This window comes from Centroberyx affinis, unplaced genomic scaffold (assembly GCF_046629955.1).
Source record: "Centroberyx affinis isolate AG114_WGS23_722 - 3 ecotype Tasmania unplaced genomic scaffold, CSIRO-AGI_Caff_v1 ptg001602l_1, whole genome shotgun sequence".
NCBI classification, from domain to species: domain Eukaryota; kingdom Metazoa; phylum Chordata; class Actinopteri; order Beryciformes; family Berycidae; genus Centroberyx; species Centroberyx affinis.
In genome coordinates, this window is record NW_027280047.1 from 19032 (window position 1) to 43823 (window position 24792).

The 24792-nt window shown below is 41.4% G+C and overlaps 3 protein-coding genes across 7 annotated transcripts; all 3 read right to left on the minus strand.

The window, feature by feature from the left end:
- Nucleotides 1–749: 749 nt before the first annotated feature.
- Nucleotides 750–4142, minus strand: dnajc8 (DnaJ (Hsp40) homolog, subfamily C, member 8). The gene is made up of 9 exons (XM_071528025.1): nt 4061–4142; nt 3291–3392; nt 3067–3123; nt 2875–2941; nt 2600–2694; nt 2404–2475; nt 1818–1909; nt 1335–1410; nt 750–1213 (listed from the first exon to the last, which is right to left on the minus strand). Exons 1-9 carry the CDS (start codon nt 4130–4132, stop codon nt 1091–1093), a joined length of 756 nt encoding a protein of 251 aa, XP_071384126.1. The 5' UTR covers nt 4133–4142; the 3' UTR covers nt 750–1090.
- A 1533-nt stretch (nt 4143–5675) lies between these two features.
- LOC139651179 (heterogeneous nuclear ribonucleoprotein R) lies at nt 5676–13651 on the minus strand. 5 transcript variants are annotated; one of them, XR_011695695.1, is made up of 15 exons: nt 13507–13649; nt 12533–12693; nt 12298–12416; nt 12084–12191; nt 11854–11967; nt 11490–11666; nt 10863–10998; nt 10527–10732; nt 10273–10422; nt 10064–10185; nt 9403–9941; nt 7797–7857; nt 6736–6805; nt 6367–6520; nt 5676–5952 (listed from the first exon to the last, which is right to left on the minus strand). XR_011695695.1 is itself a non-coding variant. In XM_071528036.1 (13 exons), the coding sequence occupies exons 2-12, from the start codon at nt 12687–12689 to the stop codon at nt 7823–7825; spliced, it is 1863 nt and encodes a 620-aa protein (XP_071384137.1). In that variant the 5' UTR covers nt 12690–12693; nt 13507–13649; the 3' UTR covers nt 6547–6805; nt 7797–7822. The 5 variants fall into 5 exon arrangements, 3 of the variants coding, with proteins under 3 accessions (XP_071384137.1, XP_071384136.1, XP_071384135.1); XR_011695694.1 differs by having other exon boundaries at nt 6361–6520; XM_071528036.1 differs by lacking the exons at nt 5676–5952; nt 6367–6520 and having other exon boundaries at nt 6547–6805.
- Nucleotides 13652–14172: 521 nt separating this feature from the next.
- atp5if1a (ATP synthase inhibitory factor subunit 1a) lies at nt 14173–15266 on the minus strand. Its single transcript, XM_071528039.1, has 3 exons — nt 15131–15266; nt 14624–14736; nt 14173–14485 (listed from the first exon to the last, which is right to left on the minus strand). The coding sequence occupies exons 1-3, from the start codon at nt 15200–15202 to the stop codon at nt 14344–14346; spliced, it is 327 nt and encodes a 108-aa protein (XP_071384140.1). The 5' UTR covers nt 15203–15266; the 3' UTR covers nt 14173–14343.
- Nucleotides 15267–24792: the final 9526 nt, after the last annotated feature.

The window sequence follows — 24792 nt, forward strand, 5'->3', positions numbered from 1 at the left end:
GATTCCTTGACATGATAGACAATGAGTTATGTTTTGCACAGGTTGAACATTTTGTTAAAATTTTGCACAATTTGTATGTCTACTTGGGTCTGCCAAATGAAGATTACTGTATTTTTATCAAATAATGTATGGTTGAAGGTTGTGAATTAAGTAAAACTATACTGTACTGAAACACGCTTAACTTGTCTACTAGTTTACCCATCCAGTGCACACACTCCTGAGCCAATGTCATTTCAAAGACTCATTTGAAATCCAAAACACCCAGAGGCAAAAAAATAAAAAGTGAAATGATTTTGTTCTAGGTCATTCTAGATTTCATTCTAGTTCTCCAAAACAACAAATGGGGAAAAACAAAAGTGTAACAAACACCGCACCATCTGGTGTTTTTATTGACAGCACTAAAAAGAAATATACTGACATGCAGCACTAATCGGGGGGGTGATCAAGACACTAGTTGCAATATCTGCATTCATAATGTAGGCTGAGTGCAACACAACTGCAATGGAAGATTTTTGTAAACTGGCAGCCTGCCTAGAAATAATCTTCCTCTCCTGCACTGACCTGAAAGCATGTCATGGCAGAATAGAGCGATATTTACTCAACCAGTGAGAAGGTGAGCTATACTGATGACTTCTTTACCCTCAAAGTGATAATGCATCCACATACCCATTCACATTGTCTCCTGCACCTAGCTGTAGTTACTGAATTTTTAAATTATCTGCAAATTCAAGACAGCTTGGTAGACCACGGCAAAATAGGCTTGCTAAGAACAAGCTTTATTAAGTAAAAAAAGAAAAAAACAAAAATAATGACAAACCACTTTCGTCAGTTACAGAAATGGAAGATACATCTTTTTTGTTATCAAGCGAGGCAAGTACGCTCTCAGGGTCCAGATCACAAATATGTACATTAGAAAACCGAGCACAAAACTACATTTCTCAGGGTCGGGCTGAGGGCGTCGCCTTACGACACAGAGCCTGACAGCGGTGTAATGACTAGACACGTGACTGCAGACGATGGGGTGAGGACACACTGCTCTGAGGGAGCTGAAACGTTGGGATGGAGTCTTGTGAAGTCCCATCTCGCTGCATCATTCCCTCTGTTCCATCTTGACTTTGGGGGGCTTGAGGAAGGACCTGTTTTTCTTCTCCTTTTTAGTCTTGCCTTTGGCCTGGAAGGTCCTCCAACTGTCCACACGCCCATCCCTTGTTTCCTGACAAATGATGTGTAAAAAAAAAAAAAAAAAAAAAGCGACTCTTAGGGATTGCTGAAAACGTAAAGTCATCATTTTCCCCCAATTTAGAATCGATCACAAGAATCGTGCAGGAACACACCTCAAAGTTTTTCTGCCATTCTCTCTCTCGCTTTGCTTTCTCTGCCGTCTCAATTTCTTCCTCTCTTGCCCTTTTCCTGGGGAAATAAGTGGAATAAAGAATAATGAATGCATTACCTTTTGGATGAAAATATATTGTTTTAATAGTGATCCTCCAGTTTGGAATTCTTCTCCAGTTTGTGACTATTTCATGGTGTGTTTATAGAGTATATTTACTGCTAAAACTACATATAGATAATGGATGACAAATTAGTATTTTTTTTTCTAGGACACAGTACTATGCTGAGTTTATAAAATATTAGGAACACCTGAATTTCCATGAAACAGACCAGATGAATCCATGTAAACGCTATGATCCCATATTGGTTTTAACAATGAAATCGACCTTAGACATGAATGGGAGATTTAGATTAAGGGAAGTGAATACAGGTATCTTAAGCCTTAAAGACAGGTGAGACCTGGTTTTGCCAAATCAAAGATTTACCTTTCATGCATGTCCTTTGCTTCCCTTTCCTTCCTCTTGATCTCAAGCTCTGCAAACAGCTTCATGGTCTGCTTGTACACTGCTTGCTTGAACTGGGAAAAAAGCAGAAGAAATAAGTACGGTGTACCCTATATGTCCTTTTGTTGATGGACTTGACCATGCCATAAATATGTACTACGTCCACATTTTGAAAATTTTGATAATTGGCTGAACCAATCAAACTGAAAATGTAGATTAAGAATGCAGACATGGCCCATTTCAACACATTTAAAACTGTATGAGTCAGGGGCCTCAATTATAAAATATTTGACATCTGTTATATTGTTATACATTATATATTACATTTTTTACAATATTTTCTTACAGCTACATCCAAATGAAAGTTATAATTCAGAAAAAGTACCTTGATATAAAAATCACCTATTTATTTTCTCAAATTATGTGTGAAATATCAAAAGCATAAAGCAGTTTCTATCCTTACCCAAATTATAGCTGATAGACATCTTTTTTTATGACCATATGATGAAATCTAGGATGAAGTCAAAGAACATATATTCCCAGGTGATCCATCTCTGTGAAGCCTTACCACTTCAGGGTCATCCTCCTCCACATACAGCACCTTCCCGTCCTTCTTCAGCTGTTTCCTTTTCTCTTTCATCTGTCAGAGGGCGCAGAGTGGCAGAAGAAGAGAAAATTTCACCAAAACCCCGAACGATCACGATAACATGAGGGAGTAAAACGGCAGACATTTCCGAGGGAAGAGAAACTGGGTAAGCACTCACCATATGCTCCACATACTCCTTTCCTGCATTTATCACGTCTACTGCTCTCTTCTTCTGCTCCCCATCCAGTAGGAGTTTGTACGCCTTGTCCACAGCTGCAACACATGGCCATATTCAGGTAGAATCAAACCTGTACATCTATTCTCTTGAATCTATTGAGCGCATGTACAAAAGCAGCAGTTTAAAACGTAATCTCAACATATGCATAGCAATTTGTTGGTACATTTAGAACATAAATAATCAGACTCTTTGATGTAAATATGAGCTTTTTATACCTTCAAAGGCTTGCTGTGCTCTTTCTGGGTCATCCTGATTTTTGTCTGGATGGACTAAGATGGACAACTAAACAGATAAAGAGACCAAAGATTAGGAAATGGAAAAATGACATCATTATCCCACACCTCCACAGTCAAGACATGCATTCATACAGAGAAATGAGTTTAACTGTCGTTTCACGTTTTGCTTACCGCCCTAAATCTTTTCTTCAATTCCTCATCTGTTGCTTCTGGATCAATTTGCAGCACCTGAATGAAAATAGTGCAATGCACTGAGTCAAAATCATGAAGTTTATCCCAAATAAGCAGCACAACAGAAATCCAATTGTTGCAATGGCAACGGTAGCACCACTGTGTATGTAAAAAAACCCAATAGGTTGTGTAGCATTAGGTCATCAGTAATGCCTCACAGTTACCTCAAAGGGGTTCAGATTGAAGTAGGACGCCCCAGGTCTGAGCAGTCTGTCTATCTGCTGCTTTGAGGTTAACACAGAGTCCCGCTTCTCAATCTGCTTCACCTGTTAGACAGAACAAACACACAATCATGATAAACACCTTAAGATACCTCCAGTGTGAAACTGACAAGTACAGCTGACACTGAACTGCCTTTGACATCTTATGTCTCTTTTTTCTTCAGCCAGTGTATGCATATAGCCAACACTCAGGGATCAATACTGGTGAATGAAATGGACTACAAATAGACTGTGTAAACCTGCTCCTCTTGATCTAGGATTACAGCTCTCCAGGACGGACCTCGCTGGTCATTTGTTTGATCAGTAATTTATATGAATGATCAAGAGATTAGACACTGCACTGCAGCTCATTCCGTTGCTTGATAGCAGTTAGTAGGTCAACAGCACCTGCCCAAATAACTAACATCCAGCCAATTGTGATTCAGCCAAACTGCCATGACAAAGTTGCACTGGCTCGTTAATTACATGTGGAAGCTGAGAGGAAGCACCATAGACGATCTTTGGCGGCAGCTAGGCAGAGAAATGAAGGTGCTCACAAAACATCGGTTATTATTCTGCACAATTAGCGTTAGCTTCTTGTCGTTAGCTGATGCTCATGTCTCATGCGAGGCCTCACAAGTGACAAACGTGAGAACCGTTGAGCAACCGACTTCAGCCAGTATACGACGAGCAACTGCGACGTTCACAGCGAACATATTCAGAGTTTATCTTACCTCCGTGTAAAAGTGTTGAAATAATTCATCTGAGGAGCTCTGAGCAGCGGGCTCTCCCCCGGCGGCCGCCATCTTGACCCAGGTTTACATGTGACGTAGGGGCGTCACGTGACGTTACTACTCATTTAATGCGGAAACTAAACACATCCACATCGTTAATATAGAACCTCCTTTATCCACATTCTCGCTACATTTTTGCGAAAATAAATTAGCCTAAATTGAGATTTGAATTCGGACGATGCCCTCTTCGGACTAGACATTTGAGCAATAAGGCATATTTGATCTTCCTGCTATTAATATAGTGCTTCCATGTATTATTACAGCACTTCTCTGTGGTTTCATGATTAAACACATACTTTTATTTTGAAAAGGACAAGACAGGAACTGCAAGAAAATGCACTACTACAGCAGCAGCGAGGGGATTTGCAATTAACGTTATCTTTGTACGAATCGTGTTTTACGAGTGTAACAAACTGCCGAAATTAAAACGCAATCGATCAGATTAATACGTGTATCTGTTCACTCTAATCTTAAATGAGAATTGAAGGAGTAAGATTATCATAACACGAAGGTTGTAGCCTACTTACAAAACTGAGAGGGGAGAAACTAAACTTGGGGTTACAATCCATTTTTTTTTTTTTAAGTTACAGCAGAGTTTGGGTTTACAAATCGTGATTTAACGTTTGAGACATTTCAAAATGTGCTGTTCACGTAGGCTACGATCTCACTGGACAGAAATGTAGCCTCCGTGTTTCAGATCGGACCCACTGATAAATGATTCCCGAGGAGAACATCGGGCTGCACGGTCATAGATCCATAGGACCACCGGACTAGCAGCACCATGCACTAGCCTACTACAACCACCTGATCCAAATGTCGCACGGTGATCATGACGTTAGCCAATATCTGCTTGAAACGGCCTGCTCACCATTTCAGAAAGTCTACAAATTAATTCTAGCGCTTAAAATGTGATTGATTAAATTTCAAGGCCATTTCCTCTCAAAATGTAATTCAAGGACTTTCAAGGCCAATCCTACATTAGAAGATATAGTCCCTTTATTTTTGTTTTACCTTTCACCACTTGTCATGGTGAGGCAGGTGGGGATGAGCAGTGTCGGGACAGGTAGGACATTGACAGTTCACCAAGGTTTTAGTGATCCAGCCATCATCATCTGTTCCAGCCTGGGACCATGTTAGGGATTCACAGGGATTGCACACAGCCATTTCCAAGTCCCCTCTAACTGGCAATGTAACTGGTGTTGGTTGCCTGGTAACGTCAGTCAGTCTGATATACAGTGAGAAACCACTTTGTCAATTAGGAACACTGCCACAGTAAACAGTGTTACTAAATTCTGAATGACTTCAAAAGCAACTGAGCCCAAATGTTTAAAAATTTTAAAATGCCCAAATGTTTAAAAAATCATAACCTTTTTCTGAAAATGAAATTCTTTGCCATTATGATTATAAACGGGATTATAAGCAGGTTTAATTATTTTTTGTGATAAAAGATGACTTGGACATACTCACTGAATGTATTCAGGAATAAAGCAAAAACTATTTCAATAACGTTTATCTGTAAATAAACATATGCACACACAAATGGTTTACTTTGGTAAATAAAATGTATTCAATACAGATAATTTCTCTTAAGATCAACAGTAATCTTTCTTCAATGCCCGCCATTAAAAAGGTTGTCCTGTTGCATGTTGGGACCAGTCGGGCTGGTTAAGGAAGCGGCTGTCTGTCTGCTGACCCTCCTGTCCTAGATGGAGCTCTGGGTCTTTCACAGCCTGCAGCCTCTGGCTCACATCCGGTCCATGAGCTGCACCAAGACCCTCTCTCAGGGTCAGGGCCTAATGCTGAACCAACAAGGCTGCATCCTCCCACCGCTTCTGCAATGGGGGAAAACATGATACAAGTCTACATCAGTACTAAGAATAATTAGAATAAGAACAAAAAATAATGACTTTTTTTTTAAGATTACAAAGTGCTGTAAATATAGACCAGTGTGGATTTACTAAGCAAGCAACTATAACACCAACAGCACCCTGAATACCTGCTTGGAAATGCAATAGCTTGGAATGTGCCTATTATTTTTTTATCTTTTAATTTTAATTACATGCACCCCTTTTGTCTACTTGCAACTTGATGTTAAAGTCACCCAAGATGGAAAGATCAACATCAATACAAGTATAAATGCGACAAATCTAAACAGATGAGACAGAGAAGTTGCAAAACATTACAAGCCACTGCATGTACAAATACTGATGTAATTGCACCAAGTCACAATCATTTCTCACCTTTACCTTCTGCTTTGAGTTGTAAACAAGGAAGCCAGCTAGTGCACCAATGAGTGCAGCTACGATGGGGAACAGGACCTGAGTGTTGCACAGTCCTGTAAGTAGTTCAACCTGCGACGGCCCAGACTTGCATCTTATGGAGAATAGTCTCCTGACTGAACTAGAAAAGGGCCACACAGAAAAGGGCATTTTAACAAATCTTGGTTATCTGAAATACTACTTTGTGTTAGCACTTCGGCTGGATCTGTGACTTAATGCCCTGGGAGGTAAAGGGGTCATAAAGAGACGACTGTGACAGCAAACACCCAGCATCAAATAGATAAAAATGTAAAAACAATCAATTCTAGGCATTAGTTCAGATAATGAACATCTTACCAATAAGTCCTTTCCGTTCGTGTGAATTCTTTGTTTCATTCACATGGACAGAGGGCAGCTCCCTTACTGCCTGGTGACAAGAGGCAACATATAAAGAAACAATTCTAATTGAGAAGCTGTTCAAGGACTTCCAAGTTTTTAAACGGCACTATAAAGTACAGAATTCTTCAATACAAACCTAAATATGTTTAATTTTATAGAATCAGCTTTCAGCAATAAGACTCGAGTGCCTACGTCAGTGTCTTACCTGTCTGCAAACCAAAAATAAATAAATAAAAAAAACACATTACTGTAGACCAACTATTGCCATCTTGTGGTCTTAAAGAGTAAAAACATCAGTTTCGAGGCACATCCATTGTTCCAACATCAGCCAATTTTGGCAACTTTTAATTCAGCAAACCCACTGCAATTTGAAGAATTTTGAAGACCAGTTACTATAGTTATAATCCATCATCCATGCAATACCTTTCCAACTCAGGAATTGACCAATAAAGGAAATGACAAATATTAATAGAACAATGGACTACTAGTCGTGCTTGTATAAAATTGCTACCTCTAGCGGTGTAAGAGGGGAAATGCCCCCCTCCCCCTCCAGGAATGTGTCATGAGACAGCTGAGGTGATTATGGTGCAGCAGGCCAACACATATAACAGGTGTCTGCAGGGTTTTGGGCTTTACAGCGCTTACCAAATCCTTGACTGTCCGCCTTTTGGCAGTTTAATCCAACCTAATGAAACAGACATTTGGCCACTAAGGATTGTGCATGGCTGGTCAATTGGCTTATGGAGGGAACTGGCACGGTTCATTTATGTTTACTAAACCCCCGAAACTTCCGGGCTACAATGACTTTAAATATTTACAGACTGATTCTTCAGTCAACTGAAGTAACTGGCATTCTTCACGACCTGAAAAGAATCCGACTCCCACTAAATAAAAATGTATGATTCATAGTACAGTATATTAGTAGGAAAAAAAGAATATAGTGTAATTATGACTAGTTTCTCCAGTGATTAAAATTAGCTGCAGGTGAGGAGACAGTACTCTGTGCAAGGCTAGCTCACCCTTGAGTACCGTTCAGGTGAGTTCCTCACTCTAGCGGTGCCGCTCTCAATGCTTCTCCACCTAGGCAGGTTGGAATAAGAGGACAGAGACATCAAACAAAATACAATGATATCATGGTACCAAAAGGCAGATTCTCAAAGCACTTTGCTATGGAAAGAAAAATTGCAATAGATGAGCAATTGCTACGGCAAAAGCACAGATGTGAACTGAAAGAATTTTAACCCTTTGGATGGTCAAATCCTTAGCGTCTTCAAAAGGAGAGAAACCGTGGTTGGGAAGCTGTGCATGATGATTGTGGGATTAGAAATGACTGTTCAACAACTCTTCTGTCGTTTGAGTAGCGATGATTTAGGCCTTCTGTACAAATCCATTCAACAGTCAAGGTTGCTGTTTAACTGAATATAGCTCCCACAGTATCTTAAGTGTGACAGAATTCTTTAATGGTTCTTGGTATTGCTGTGATATTCACTACAAGAATTAAGAGAGCAAGGAATGACTGCAGTCTAATATAACATGCACTGGAAAATAAAGGGTTAAAATCCTGTTAAATCCTTCTATCACCCAAACACCATTAGAGTTCTCTTGTCCCGTTGTCTGATTGCACAATTTCAGTGAGTCTTTGCTTATCCTTTGAGGCAAAACAAAAATTTGACTTGTAAAAGAAGATCTCCATCCAAATGTGAAAATTGAGGTAGAAATCAAATCAAATATTGAATGACAACATTGAATTTGAGGTATCTGACAATTGACTGATGCTCAACTGAGTTTTATTGAAACGGAACAAACGTAAAAGTTATAAATACAAAGAACATCAGAGAACAAACTGCTATGGCTCTTAAGATAAGCCAAACCAAATTCTATCGGGCAAGTTCAAAGAAAACATAGGAAGTTATGATGATATCAGTTTAAAAAAAAACAACACAATTTGTCTACCTCTAGAAATGCTAGGCATACACTTTGAACGTTACAAAACTTTGTTTCCTTCCTTCCTGTGGATTCTTTTCTCCACCACTGCAAAAAATGAATATGAAGCTCTAACCATATGCATTTATTTACAAGCAAGTCCCTAAGCAACTATGAGAAACCACAAATAAAGGGAGTACAAGTAGGGGAGGGGAGGGAGGGGGCATGGACACAAACTTCCTGCAAGGCAATATCATGATTTAATGTCCTCTCAGACTTTTGAAAATGAATGTCCACTTTTTTTTTTTTTAAATGTTCATTGGTGGCTTTAAAAGAATCAGGAACAAAAGGTAACAATAAAAGTGTTTTGTGTGTTTTAAGACACATGTCCCAATGTAACCGTAGGAGTAAGAAATGATTCAGCAAAACGGTTACGCTCACTTCTTCAGCCAAAACGCTTTCCAGCCAATCAACTTGAGCCAATTCTGGGGTCTGTCCATTTTTTTTCTGTGAATAGATTTTTTCATGAGGGATGAAGAATAAAAAGTCAATCAAAAATTGGGGCCCAATCTCCTTATTTTTTTTTCTTTTTTTTTTTGTTGTCGCTTACTTTGACAAATACCTTTTGGTGCATCTACTTCCACTGCTGCCCATAAGAATCCTGTGAAAACTCCAGGGTGTCATTACTGTAACCATAGTTACCGGAATAGTCGGCCCCTTGCTGCAGGGGCTGCTGGGCGATGGGCTGGGACCCCCAGTTCTGCTGATTGTTGGTCTGGCGGCGCTTGGAATCAGGCTGGTTAAACACGTCTGCCTTCCTCTTCCCGCCAACGTTGCCCCCGCGATTGCCCCGGGCCCCACGAGGACCGCGGCCCCTCTGCGGCTGGAAGGGGGCTCCCCGCCCGCCGCGGCCGCCCCTCGGCCCACCAATGGGTGGCCCTCTCTGGGCGTAGCCCCCCCGGCCTCGTGCCGGCGGCGCTCCACGGGCCCTAGGTGGAGGAGGCCCCCCCCTGCTGGGGCGAGCACCACGGCCCCTCATGCTGTACATGTCTTCGTAGCCGTAGTAGGGGTCTTCATAGCCACCACGGTAGTCATGATAGTCGTAGCCGTAGTAGTCGTCATAGTAGTCTTCATATCCATAGTAATCTGGTGGATAGGAATAGCCGCCGCGGCCACCGCGGCCCCTGCCCCGGCCTGGTGGGGGCATACGAGGAGGCGGGTAGTAGTAGTAGTCATCATACCTGCAGAGGGGAGAATAATGTCAATCACTTTCACTGAATTCCTTATTTTAGATTGAATGTTATCGGATTTAACAGCTATTCAGACAGTTGACCAATCAGATCTCTCTGCTCTTCTGCCTCACCCTGTATTCCTGGTGGTCTGCCGAGCTGCCTGGCGCTCTTTCCTCTTCTTGTCTGGGGGCTTTGCCAGGACGATCTCAATTTCCTCTCCCCCTAGCTCCTTCCCATTCATTTCCTCCATTGCCTAACAACAACAAAACAATTCATGACAATGAATAACAATAAATTATGTGACAGGCAAAGTACCTTTTGCAAAGCATGGACAACCCACCTTCACAGCAGCATCCCTTTCCTCAAAATGGACGAAAGCATAGTCCTTCAGCTTCTTCACTCGCTCCAGCTTTCCAAACTGAGAGAAGGTTTTCTCAAGAAGCTCTTCAGTCACTGGTGTGGCCAGCTTCCTTACAAAGAGTACCTTAACCTATGTAGGGAAAAAACAATGCTTCTAATACCATGTAAAACGGGACATGGTTGTTGTGTATTGGAGAGAGAGAGAGTGAGTGAGTGAGTGAGACACTTGCTTACCTTGGCCATGACCTCTGGGTCTGGCTCGGCGACGGGGTCGGCCCACTCTACAGTGACTGGGTTCCCCCACACCTTCACCTTGCCACTCATAAGGCGGCGGCGGGCTTGTGCTGCGGACTTGTGGTCCTCATACTCCAGGAAACAGAAGCCACGGTTCTTCTTCTTGTCATCTGGCTGGTGGTACAAGATCACCTCCTGCAGACCCTCTGGAAGATAGAAAAATAATACCATGAACATAAGTTAACAGCTAAAGCTCAAGTTTGAATACTACTGCATGAGGAAAAATGACAGCATATTAATAAGCCACAGAAATGACAAAACTGACTTAAGACTGACCTGTAACTTTGCCAAAGTCTTCCAATATACTTTCTCTTGTCTTGTTCTTTGGAATTGATCCGACAAACAGGCGGTTGTTTGCAACAGATATACACACTCCCAGGTACTTCCCAGACCGGATTTCATAGTTATCACACTGAAAATAAAACAAAGAGGTCAACAATTGTTGTGTGAAATGAATTATGAATGAACAACAGGTGTGTGAAGCCAGCCACAGCTGAGCTGAATCCCAACCCTTGTTTCTATTGATAGCTGTATGGCAAGAAGGAAAACAAAACTAGAATCAATGACATATAGGACTGGGTGTTGGAATTTGAGACCTATACAGGGTCTGATACCGTTTCTAAAAATTTGTTTTTGTTTTTTTCATTTTTCCATTTTAAATGAAACAAAAGTATATTATTTATTAAACATTACTACAAGTTTCATTCTATGAATAGCATCAGCCCATGAGTAGCAGATCTCTTCAAGAAAAATGCAAAAAACTGTAAGAAAACCAAAGGTGTGACTTAATTGATGTGATCCAAAATTTTGAAGCTTCTGGATACATTTCAATGCCTTGAAAATTATAAAATTGGCACAGCGTGGATAGATATGGTGTTTCAATACCCTGCCATACTGACTTACAAGCTTCACAGCCTCCTGTGCATCCTCCTTGGTGCAGTATGTGATGAAGGCGTAACCTCTATTCTGACCAGAAAGAGGATCCATCATTAACCTGAGGTCCCAGATGGGACCAGCCGTCTCAAAGAGGGGCACCAGCTCATCTTCATACAAGTCCCTGGGGATCTTTCCCACAAACACCTGAGACACAGGGATGGAACAGGTGGGACAGGTTTAAGGATTGTAAGCATACAATACAATTAGATGTCAAGATAGTGTTACCAGAGCACAGACTTGATACTTATCACCTTACCTAAAACATTACTTAAAACATTAAGGCCCTTAATCAAGTGATGCCGTCTGTTAAGTTTCTGTTATGATTATTTACCTCAGTTCCAATCCCAGGCTGTGTTCCTTTAAACACCTCCTCAGGTGGGGGACCTCCGTATTTCCTCTGCCCTGTGGTGACATCCAGGGTGTATCCTGTCCGATCCAACAGAGCCTGAAAAAGAAGAACAAAACATTACTGGTATGTCGGCAGATGCACGTTCATATGGTCCAGTTTCATAGCCACTGCATTGACCTACTTTCCCACAAGCCTTGGCCCAAACAGTTTACCTTTATTTTTGTCTCATCTGGGCCCTTGGTGGACTCTTGCACTTTACTTCCTTGCTTTTCTCTCTGTCTGTAAGTCTTCATGACTCCACAAAGGAAAGCACTTTTGTTCTGGATAAAAACAAACAAACAAACAAACGTGATTATCTGTAACAACATTGCAAAACAAACACAAAATGTATTTTAAACAGAATTAGAATGCAATCCATGTCCTTACCTGCACATGGGACAGGTCGCTCTCTTTGAACTGCTGCAGCACGGTAAGCGCCCCCTCTTCATTGAACTCACGCAGCGCATCAATGGCCCTCTCATCCAGGTCAGCATAAGCCACCAAACCTGCAGTTACAGGGCAAAGTCATTTTCAGGCTCAAGTAGATACCCAGAACTCAAGCAAAACTGATAAATATGAAATATCATAGCTTGCTGAGGCAATAATTAACCCAATTGCCCACCTGTCTGGAAGATATTATCCAGACTTTCAGCCACTTTCTGGGGCAGCCCGGCATCGATGAGCGTCTGGTAGTTCTCTGTGTGTGTTGTTGACACGTCCATGGGTTCTTCTTCCTCCTTTACCGGGGCAGAGCTACCGTTCACCTCAGCGGCAGCCATTCTCCTTAAGAACAAACAACAATAAGACAAGTAATTAAATTAACATATTGTTTATCTTTTTCCCCTTCAACGAGAGGAGTGGACAACAAATCCAGCATTTCTATAACCCAAACTGTAAGAAAGATTTTATCAATACAATCATAATTTGGCTACTAGTTGGTGTATAGTTTTTAAACTAATGTGTGTTGTGACGACTGGCATTAAGATAAAATAAATGGCCCGTTCTGGGTGATGGCCTATTTCGCTTTCAAACCAATATTTTGATGTGAAACGTGCACAGAACAAATGTGAAAGCTGAAACAAGAGCCTAGCCTGCAAACGAATAGTAATACTTTGTTTTTGTTACAAACAAGGTCAATTAACTGACATCAATCTGAACTAACAGATGCACCAACTATTTATACAGGTTTATTAGGTACTGTACAAGGCACAGTAATGTCACGTCTGCCTGGCAAATCTTGCCATCACCCCTTTCAAAGAAACCTCTAAAAGCCAGCGTCCCGCCCCCTTCACATGCAGTTTGCTAGCTAACGAGGTAAATACAAATATCATTCTACAATTGAATGCAGAGAGTCTGAATGCATGAAAATGGTTAATAAATATAAACAAATAGATTTTACAACATTTAGAGTCAAACAGAAAACCACAAATCATACTCTCGATGTGTGCGAAACCAAACAGTTAGTTAGCTTGCTGGCTAGCCAACGAGCTTATCGTTATGGCTAAAATGAAGGCCTCGCGGTGCAGAAAGACACCTTTCAGAATTCAAATACAGACGCGCCGTAAAAGGCGCAAACACGTAGTTAGCAAGACTTACCGATCTATTTCGGGAAAATAACAGTAGCGTGAATTAAATTCTGTAACAATTAGCGTGTTAGACGTACGGAAAACAGCTATTATGAATAATACGTTTAGGTCTACCCACGAGACAGATTTCCAGACGGTCCCGTCGTCGCCCGAACAACGCCACCGCTCGGCGATCAACGCGAGATTTGGAGGAGGAACTGCGTGCAAGAGGTGCGTTCGTTTTGTGAATGCGGGAGACGCGTCGTCATGTGGCCTAACCAAAACTACAAAAACAATTACATTACATTTCGCTCAAAACGTACTTTACACAAGGCACAAAGCTAACTGTTATTTTTCATTAACAAACCCGAAAAAGAGAGAAAAACTCGGCCCAGTGACAATGTAATTCAACCTGAGCGGATCCCAGGCTGTCAGCGGACAGCGCGGGGTAGAGAAATCGAGCGCTTTATCTTCAGATAGCCAACCACGTATATCAAGGTTTGACTGGCACGACTTAACCCCAATCAGATTCCTTTTTCTGGACATTTACATAGACGTGAATATGAAAAACATATTTTCCCTAGACAACAAAATTATTCATAGAGTGCAATCTAAATCTAGCTGACTGACATGCAAATGAGATGGGAGAGATGCAAATGAGTTTCACACATGTATACAGGCGACAAAAACCTCCATGTAAATGAAAAATTAAGCACTTTAATATTTTTTTGTGTCATACATAATCTCATACAGCATCTGCCTTGACCGGCAGCCTATCAATCAATATCTGATAATCATTGACTTGGCAATAAGATCGTGTTTAAGGTCGGAGTGTCGATGAAGAGGAATGATAACTGGCATCCAAGATTCAGTCGTCATGTTTCAGCTTTCTGATTTTGCCCTTATGGCGGTCGATCTCCCGCTGCAGGCGCTCAATCTCTTTTTTGTGATGGTCGATCTCCTCTTCGTGATGCTTCCTCAGGGCGGCCAGCTGCTCCTTCTCCTTCTGCCTGCAGGTTCAAGCAGAGCGAAGAAGAAGTGAAAAACTGGAAAACATTTCCTCAGGTGAAAGTGGGTCAGGAGATTTCACCCTGACATATTACAGGCTTGGGCCCACTGGATTATTATAAGGATGGGATGCACCTCACCTGAAGTATCTCTCCTCTTCCGCTGCTTCTCGCTTTCCAAAAGCTCCTCCTGCCTCCCTCACTGAGCCTCCCCCGCCTCCTCCTTTCCCTGCTCCTTTGCCCAGCTCACCAAGCTACAGTAAGCAGAGGGAATGCTTCATCGACATTGTTTGAATCAAATTACACCATGATTAGCTGACAGCAATTAGAGAGATTACATAAACACCCATTGATTGAGAAAGGAGCTCTGTAGTTTATAAATATTTCTCAAGTGATGACATTGCAGCAATGAGCCAAGATGCGAGCGTGCACATATTTTTTATTTAGCCCTGAAAATAGGTAAATACGTTTACTAAGCACTTATATTTAGTTCATCCACTGTCCAGTAGCAGACTGTAGCTCCAACATGTCGACTCACTCTTTCTTATTAAGCTCGATAGTTAGCTAGCCTGGCTAACGTTAGCAAGCTTGCTGTCAAACAAAGTTAGCATTCAAAACGCCATCTGTAACAAGTCGACACAAGTTTACCTGGTCAGATGCCATTCTAATCTGAGTGGCAATGCATCCCCTAAAGTTAAGCCTGGTAAGAAACCTTGCCATTATCAGTCTGATACTAAGTAACGTTACAACTGCCAGAGCACAGCTCTACTGCACCTCCGAATGCGGAAATTTGAATTACCATAAACGTCTCGACATCATGGGCGTGGAGGAAAACATCCAGCTGGTCGACTGATCGACTCGTTACTGCCACCCGGTGGTAAGGGCAGGAATTGCAGGCGTTGTGTCCAGTGGAGTCGAATGGATTCGATTTTAGTATTATCGGCTCAAATCACTAACATTATTCGTCCACGAATGTTTGGACTTGTGCATCAACCTTTGTGAATGTGTACACAACTTACGAGTTAGAGTAATGTGTCAATTTTTAATTTGCCTGAAGTCTTGTCTGAATTTGATGAGTTCATTAGAATATTTTCCACTGTGGGCATGTTGAGTGAAGTCAGTCAGTAAAGTAACTTTTCTCTGATAAGACTAAGACAGTCTGGAAAATGGCTGCTATGTTTTTGTGTTACCCATCAAGCACAGCATCCTGTAGGCTACGGGTAACGCTATCACTAGGAATATAATGTTTCATTCATTCATTCAGTTTTTTACGTGCTTGTTCCTGCTCAGGGTCACTGGGGCCTGGAGCCTATCCCAGCATGCATTGTGCAGAAGGCCGGGAAACACCCTGGACAGACTGCCAGTCCATCACAGGGCAAACCCAGATAAACACACACTCACTCACTCACTCACTCGCTCACTCACATTCACACCTATGGGTTTCCAATCCACCTGACTTGCGGAATGTGGGAGGAACACGGGGAGAACATGCAAAACAGCTTTCTCCTTTAAAGAGTTCCCTCTGTTTCCTCTATTGCTCAGACTCTTCTACATTGCAGTACAATAATTTCCTGTTCATATTCTGTAACCGCTGGTTATAGACGACGCTGTGTTTTGACGTTCCTGCATTATGGGCCTATTACTCAAAAGGATGGGACACAGCACTCATCTTTCAAGTGCTGGATGAGACACACTCAGCAGCACAAAGGGAAGCTTTGCACAGTGAGAGAGGTGGTGGGTGTTTAGTGCAGATGAGTCATAATGGAGACCCAGCGATGAAGGGCCCTGCCTGGCAGACAATGCTCATCCCGGCACAGTGTCGGATGAGCTCGCCTTTCGTCATGTGAAGCCAGCAGAGTTGATGGTCAACGAGCAAGTGGAGGCGTGGCGCCGCCGCGGTGACGTATGTCCCGTCCGCTCAGAAAGACCCAAACTGTTTGTGGGTAGTTCAACAATGGACATGGTCATGGTCATGGACATGGACACTTATGAACACTTATGGAGGCATTCTTTCATCAAGGAGTCTCGATCACCAATTCATTCATTATAAGTTCATACACAGATTCTATCATTCTCCAAGGAAACTCTCCCAAATGAAAATACTTCAATCTCCTAATTGTTCATTTTGCCCTTATGGTAAGCCAGGGACATATATTCACATGATATGGGAATGTCCAAAAGTAATGGATTTCTGGAAAATTGTCTGTGAAACACTTTCTACCATCGTTGGTAAATCTATTCCTCTGCTTCCACAAGTGGGCTCGATGGGTCAGTCAGAAACACTACCTTATGTTTGACATTGGCTCTTCTCATACGTGTTCTCCTTTCTCTTTAGTCTTGCCTCACTAATATTTTGTTTTATTTTTATTTACTTATTTATTTTTGTTGTTGTTGTTGCTTTGTTTAATGTATGTATATCTTGAATATTGCATACCATCACCTTGATTAATGCTTGAGGCAAGTAATATATGGTGTATTTTAGGGAAGGTGTAATGTCTACGACTATGTACTATCATATACCAAATAGAAGTGTTCTGATGATCCTTGTTTTATTAAATGATATAAATAATTAAAAACAATTGATCACAAAAAAAACAATGGACATGATGATCTGGAAGCTCTTGTGAAACGAAAAGCAGTACGCAAGCTTTCAATCATGAAGACCCTTGATAGTTTGTTGGCCCATTGTGTTCTGTACTGAGGGAGCCTTGGCCTGCTTATATGGAGGAAAGACACATAAAAGGAGGAAATAAATCCATGTACACAAGCCTGGTAGTTGTGCAACTGAGAAAGAACAAGGTGCAAGAAAACTATGGGCACCTTTCTTGGTTTATTGTCACCTTAAGCTAAGGAAGTTACTTCCTTTTCAAAACTTTCAAGGCTTAGATATAAACGTTTTGTACTTGTTTTAGTTTTACCTTTTCCACATCAATACTGGAACTGCAGCACTGACGCAGTAACACTCTTGCAACAAATGGTGGCAGTATGCTCTCATACTGACAGTTGCTCTGAATATGGAATTACAATGCGTTACCATTAATATAAAACAATTCCTTCTTTCCTTGTAATGGACAAAAGCAAGCGTTGCTCTCTCAATTTGTTTCAAATGAGGATTGAAATTGAATTTCATAGGTAAAAACAGGCTACAGCAGATCTATAGAGGTAGTTGATCCTGCTGCATGCATCATCTAATATATATCTAGCAATTATACACAGGTAAACACAGGATTTTGCAAACTGTTGACTAAATTACTGACAAATCCATATATATATTATATATGGATAATATAATATCCTCACACTTTCTGTCACTACTTCTCATTTTAAACAGATAGAGACATAGATGAATTCCCCATGAATAGTTTTTAATGCAGCATTACCTCAGAAAAAACAATACATTATGGTTGAATTGAACAGAAAATCATTCTGTTGTTTTTGGGAGAATATATTAGCTATCACAATGAGCAAAACGGTGAACTTTGAGGTGTGTGTGTGTGAGTGTTTGTGTGTGTGTGTGTGTGTGTGTATGTGTGTGTGTGTGTATGTGTGTTAGTGCATGTTTTTGTATGGCCATGTATGGACTTCCGGTCCACAGGATACAGAGCAGCCAGTTACCTGGATCTTTTCAATGCTGCTCACCTCGCCAGCTCAAGTGTTGCCATAGGAAATAGTATCCTGGCAACAGCACCAACCTGAGCAAAGACAAAGTAAGGTCATGCAGAGCTTACAAGATGTGGCACAATGTTCCTGTATGAACAATTCATTTTCATAACCTCTGCTTGCAAGGACATTCATTCATTGCAACCCTGTCATAATGTTCTTCAACATTTTTGCATTGCAATGCTAGGATGACACTTAATCTGAAGGATTTCTGAGGCTTTTTGGTGCAGTAGACATGTTTGGATACCTTTTGTAATGCTTGTAATCAACCTCCTTCTACCAGTTCACTATCAATAATTGCATGAAGTAGCAGTCCCATCTTCATTACATTCCTCCCTCTGGAGAAAAGTATGTGGATATGTACCTGCTGGGCTGTAATTGGCCCTTCTGTTCAGGATTTCAACACAAATTGCTGAGGTAATAGCATTGTGATGGTATGGAGCCATTTGAGTATAAGGTTTTGAAATGTACAACAGATTCCCTTCCTTGTAACTCTATCTTGTGGACCACATTTCTGCAGTAAAGGGAAATACAACCACATTTGCACTGCAAAGCAGAGAATTGTAAGCTATGATATTTGTATCTTTGGAATAATGTTGCGCTTCAAGTATAATGTCCAATTGATTCTTTAAAAAAAGTGCAGAAAGATGATGACTACAGACCAGTATTTAGACTTCATGGTCCCTAAGTAAAACACCACATTCAAGCTCCTCTAATTCAGAGAGTTTCGTCTGCTGGTGCTGAAACTCTTTGTTGCCAATAGCCCTCATGAGCTGCCTGGATGTTGCCACTGTTGCCATGGCGACCATCAGGATGGATAAAGGGGTCCAGATTCTTTATGTGCTGTACATGAGAGGTCTTTTTGGTCAAGGAACAGTGATAGACATTATTGACTGGATTCACAGGCAGCTTGGCAATAATTAATAGCGAAATGACTAATTTAACGAACTGTGTCAAGCGCACACTGGGCCTAGAAACACTGTAAATCCAGCAAGGCTGTTCTCTTTTAAACAGTCTATGTGCTTCACTTCTCTGTCTAAAGATCTCCTCCCCATCACACTAAGATACTAAGAAGTCTCTACTCTAACGTACAAACTGTCTTCATCATTAAATAACTGTTACATTATGATGCAAAGGCTTGAATCTTTGTTATATTGATGATTGGCCATGTAGTACTATCACAGAACTACTTTGATAATTTTCCTCAGTTGGTGACTGCTCTAATGGCCTCGCCATCGACTCTCTCATTTTCTTTTGACTGAAGCTCAGTTCACCCTCTTTACCCTCTTTACAAGTTCCAGCTGATGTTATCGTGCATAATGTCCTGTTCACTTTAACGTTAAGACCCTCAGCATTCCTCCAGTACCAAAGCTGGTCATTACCCTCCCTCAGTCCAGACAACCCCTGGGGTTTACACACGGTCTAGAAGTGAGGTGAGTGGTCATACCCTCCAGGGAACCGCTCTCAGGAGACTGCTGGCGTTTGGTTATGACGCACAAACACAGCTGTAAGCCGCCACAGTTGCCATTTTGTCATTCATAGGTAAAGGAGTCACATGGGAGGCATTTTTTTTCAATGGCGCAATTATCTTTTTTTCAACGGCAATCAGAAGGGAGAGAGAGAGAAAGAGAGTGAGAGAGAACGAGAGAGAGAGAGGGAGACAGAGTAGAGAGAGAGAACAGTAGTATAGATGTGCTCCTATTAAGCCAATGAGAGACCATCATCTCACCCATATCAACCCCCACACCCCTCCTCCTTGTTCCTGCCTCCCTGATGTGCTGATTCAGTAAGTGGTCTGTGATTGCTTTAGATATCCATTTATATTCAACAGAAATTCCGCCATCAGAAACAACCCCAGCATTAGAGTCTACCCTCTGTATGTGTCACTCTCTCTGTGAGACAAAGGTATGATTTCAGCTGAAGGAGCCAGAAACAACGAATGGAGGTAATCATCAAAACCTGAAGGGTAAAGAAAGATTTTCCCCCATGTGATTACTTGTGACCGGCAATAAACACAGCATGACATACCTTCCACAGAACAGTAAATTTTATCCTGAGCTACTTCCAATGAGTGAGCAGACAGGAGTTCAGTGTCTTGCTTGAGGATGATTTGACAGGTGAAATGGATATTGATGGACACACAGTGGCTGGTTTCAGAGATTAAATCCACAACCTTTCAGTTATAACATGGTCTCTTTAACCACTAGGCCACCCTGGTGCCTCAAATACTAAATCATGTAACCGTAGACAGCATGCGAATGGCTTTGTGCGTATCACAGCATAATCCATGGCTGCATGCATAGAAAGTAGCCAGTTATCAAAGCTCTCTGCACTTTCACTGCTCTGCTCAGCCTTCTCTTCTCTCCCTGTAGTGCAACATGGCGCTCTCTGCAAAGAGCTTTGCGTTGAAACACTCGAGTCGATCCATCACAGCACCATGATGAACTCAAGTCGGTGATCATCATTAACGTGAATAACCACAATTCTAAATGGAATCAATAATATTTTCAGAATAGTGTTGATTTAATGTGACACTTCATTGATCCCTCATGAGGAAATTCTGTTTTTGCTTGCCCCCTCCAGGGAGGTCAGAGGTCAGGGTCTGCTGCAGAACTGTGCCGGTGGGATTCAGTGTGTCTTGTTCAAAAACACTTCAGCAGGGCGGCTGCTTGCCAACACACACAACATGAGCCTCAGCCCTCCACCACCAGGTCACTCTGGTGCATTTTTTGTGCCAGATTTTCTTGAAAATACTATTTTTGTAATCGTAATGTGTGTGAGGAATTTATATCATGCAGATTTATGTAATTTGAAAAGGGAAAGTTAACTGTGAATCATCAAGGTGTGAATCAAGTGGGTTCACTGAGTACACTGAGAGTACCCTCCATCTCATCCCTGACTGTCACCCAGGCTGAACACAGTGTTAATCAAAATTGATCTCTGCTCTTGTACTTTCTTTTTCTCAAGCATACTAAAGAGATTAACTACAATTTGTGTGTACCCAGAAGGAGTGAACACAATTCAGAGTTGACCTCGCTGCTGCTTCACACTTGACAATTGCATGACATTATTACTGCTGACTATCATTAGCAAGAACATGATTGCCTGAAGAAAGAACCAGTGTCTCCTCTCTCCGCCAGAGCCAGTCGCTCTGGGAGTTTAAAGACCTTCTCTTCTTTGCCCATCTTGAGGATTAGCATCTGCTGTTTCTATAGCAACAGCCTTCAATTAAGCGACAGCCAGGGCCTTGATGTTGTTGCCAGCAAGGTGCTAATTGATACTGGATTTCACAAGGGGGGGTGTGGAGATGAGATTGGGAGTTGTGAGGGGGCAGTAATCGACAGCTTTAGGATGTTATTAGCACTGGGGCTCTGTGTTTCTTCTGTAATGTATTGCAAATGCATTGCATTTTACACACACACACACACACACACACACACAAACACACACACACACACACTTGCCTCATATTTTATTATTGTGATTTTGATTGGATATAATGTTGTTACTACTAGCTGATGCTGCTGAGATCCAAGAGAGAGATGCTGTATGCATACAGATTTCATAGACCAGTATTGTTAATCAACAAGCAATCAATCAAAACTCACCAGTGAGAAATATCTAATGACACCTATTGGCTTCGGCTTGATTAGAACTATAAAAGCCAATACAACAGCTAAAATCTGACTGTGTGTCTGCCTGTCTGTCTGTCTGCCTGTCTGCTTGCCCATCTGTCTGTCTGCCTGTCTGCCTGTCTGTCTGTCTGTCTGTCTGCCTGCCTGTCTGCCTGTCTGTCTGTCTGTCTGTCTGCCTGTCTGTCTGCCTGTCTGTCTGTCTGTCTGCCTGTATGCCTGCCCGTCTGTCTGTCTGTCTGTATGCCTGCCTGCTCGTCTGTCTGTCTGTCTGTCTGTCTGTCTGCCTGTCTGCCTGCCTGCTCGTCTGTCTGTCTGTCTGTCTGTCTGTCTGTCTGTATGCCTGCCTGCTCGTCTGTCTGTCTGTCTGTCTGTCTGTCTGTATGCCTGCCTGCTCGTCTGTCTGTCTGTCTGTCTGTTTGCCTCTGATCATTGAAGTTGCAACTATCTGAAGATCATGGAATGGAATGAATAAAGTAGAAAATGAGGGGCTGCAGTGTCTCAAAAGCTGTTTTCAAACGCTGCAAAACTGCAGGGTTCAAACAGATTATTATGAATGCACACATAGAACTTGCATAGACTACATTTGGTATTAAAATAGGTTATTAACACAAATTGATCCACAGCTGTCACACGTTAATTACTTCTTGAGCCATAGTGAAAATTCTGCATATAGTGTGCTGATCCTTGATGTGGTCAGACACATGACGTTCATCACCCAAATCACATTCTTCCAACAGGAGCCTGTTACATTCTCCCCCTCAGTTGGATCAGTGAAACATGGCCTTACAGCTCAGCTCGCACACCAGCCAGTTTGCTCTCCAGCTGACCTCACAAAAGACGGATAATGCAAATCTTTTCTTTCTCATGTCTTGGAGGAGAATTACAGTACATGAGCTCAATTAAAATTGAGAACAAGAAGGGAGGAGGCAAAGTAAAGTGGCAATACAGCAGACAAAGCGAGCCAAACGATGTGTAAAGTTTTGAGAACATTTCCTATTTTTAAAAGAGGTCACAAATGATATTCTAACCTCTGTCACGTTTGTTTGTTTTCTCATTATTCAATTTTATATACCTACAATGGGCCGCACCGCCTGTGTTTTTTCTGTAATGGTTTGACTGCCTTGCTGCAAAGCATGGAAATAGAACAGAGGAGTGTTGCACTTTTATCATCTTAAAAGATTGCTTTTCTTTGTACCTGCGAATCATTTCTATATTTAGTGTGCAAAATGTTGCTAGAGGCTTTAATGTGACAAGCATTATGAAAAAACACATAACTAATACACAATCCATTTTCTCTGTTCTGTCTCACAACACATTGCAGCATTTTCCATTTTGTACAGTTTTATTTTTAGATACTCGCTTGTTTGGTTCGGGCTTTAGATATTGCTGTCAGAGAACATGGCAATTTGACTCTGGAGGTTGTTTGTTTTATGATTCTGGAACAATATACTATGTTATATTAAATGTTGTAGTTTCACAGCTTATTGCTGCCTCATATGAGAGAGGAGAAAGGTTCTACTTATCATTTTAACTCATTTATTTCTCAGGAATTGAGGACCACTCTCTTCATGTAATATAGATGTGTTTTATTAGAAATAAGTCACATTCATTTTGTGCTGTGAAAATTGTACATTTACAGGAGGAAAAACAGAAAATAAAAAAACAAAGTAGTGACAAGAAGATACAAATGGGGTCTTCAATACAAGTAACTCAAGGTATGAATTGGGCTGTGGGCGGGAAAGAGGAATAGAAGGGACAGGGGAATTGGTTGGTAGTACATACTGTTGAGTTACTGACAAGGTTATCAAAAACACACAGAAGACATGAGGTTCAGTTACTCTACGCTATATATATAGCGTCAAGTAAGAACAAATATCCTGAAGCACAGTTTAGAGATATTCATAGGCTATCATTCATTCTATATAATGTTTGCTTTATAGAAGTACAATTATCTACCTGTCACAGAGAGCTCCAAATATGGAGTCTTGTGCTAACAAACCTCTAGTGAATAAATTCCTTGAATTACTAATACAGATTTGTTATACAATATTCTCATAAAGCATCTATATGCTCTGTAAATATGAGGAACATGTTATAAAAGTTTTGAAACATCAGTAAGAAAAAACTCTGCCTAAATCTTAGTATCAGTCTTGCTTGAGCATCAAGCGCCCATCATATTGCACTAATTCACACTGATGGCTGAAAACACAAATATGTGTTGAAGTCTTGAGGACCTGACACTGTGGAAGTCAAATCAGAGCCAGGAGCCTCAGCTTAGTCCAAGAGTCCTGCAAGGCTGAGAAACAAAAGGGTGACGATGAAAGGTCTCACTGACCCTTGATCCACATATTCGACTTGGAAGAGCCTGCATTCTTTATGCCAGCTGAGAGGGGCAGTGGGATCTGTCGCTCTATCGGTCCCACCCTCGTGTTTTCAACCCAGCATTTCCCAGAAGTGCACTGCTCTTCCCGTGTGAGAGTCTGTGTTCATCCCGGTGCTGGTGTTTTGGTATGTAAGCAGAACGCTGGAGAAACCAGGACAAGCTGGGCAACTAACCACCACCTCCATCACCACTCAGTATGTTTGTCCCGATGCAGTCCGTATGGGCTCACAACACATCAGAGAAGTATTGAGTCTTTTTTTTTGGAGCCTAATGTTGTTGATCACAGTACAGAAAATCTTAAATTAATGTCTGACAGTCATGAGGGGAATAAAAAATAAAAATCAGTGCTAGAAACATAAATAATCAGGTAAAAATAAATATAATCATAATGTTAACAATAATCATTGGAAAAATAATGGTGATAACAACAGTAAGAAGTATAATGTTCAGCTCTATCAGCATGATCAAGCCTGGTCTCCAGTATAGACGTTGTATTCTCAGTACAGAGAGTCTCATGGAAGAGTCTAATGTGAAGCTCTTTAGAAGCAGTTCCACGTGTGAAGCAGTAGAAACAAATAAACAAATAAACAAATTAACAATAAGCCACAACACAAGTGAGTGTGCCCATCTAC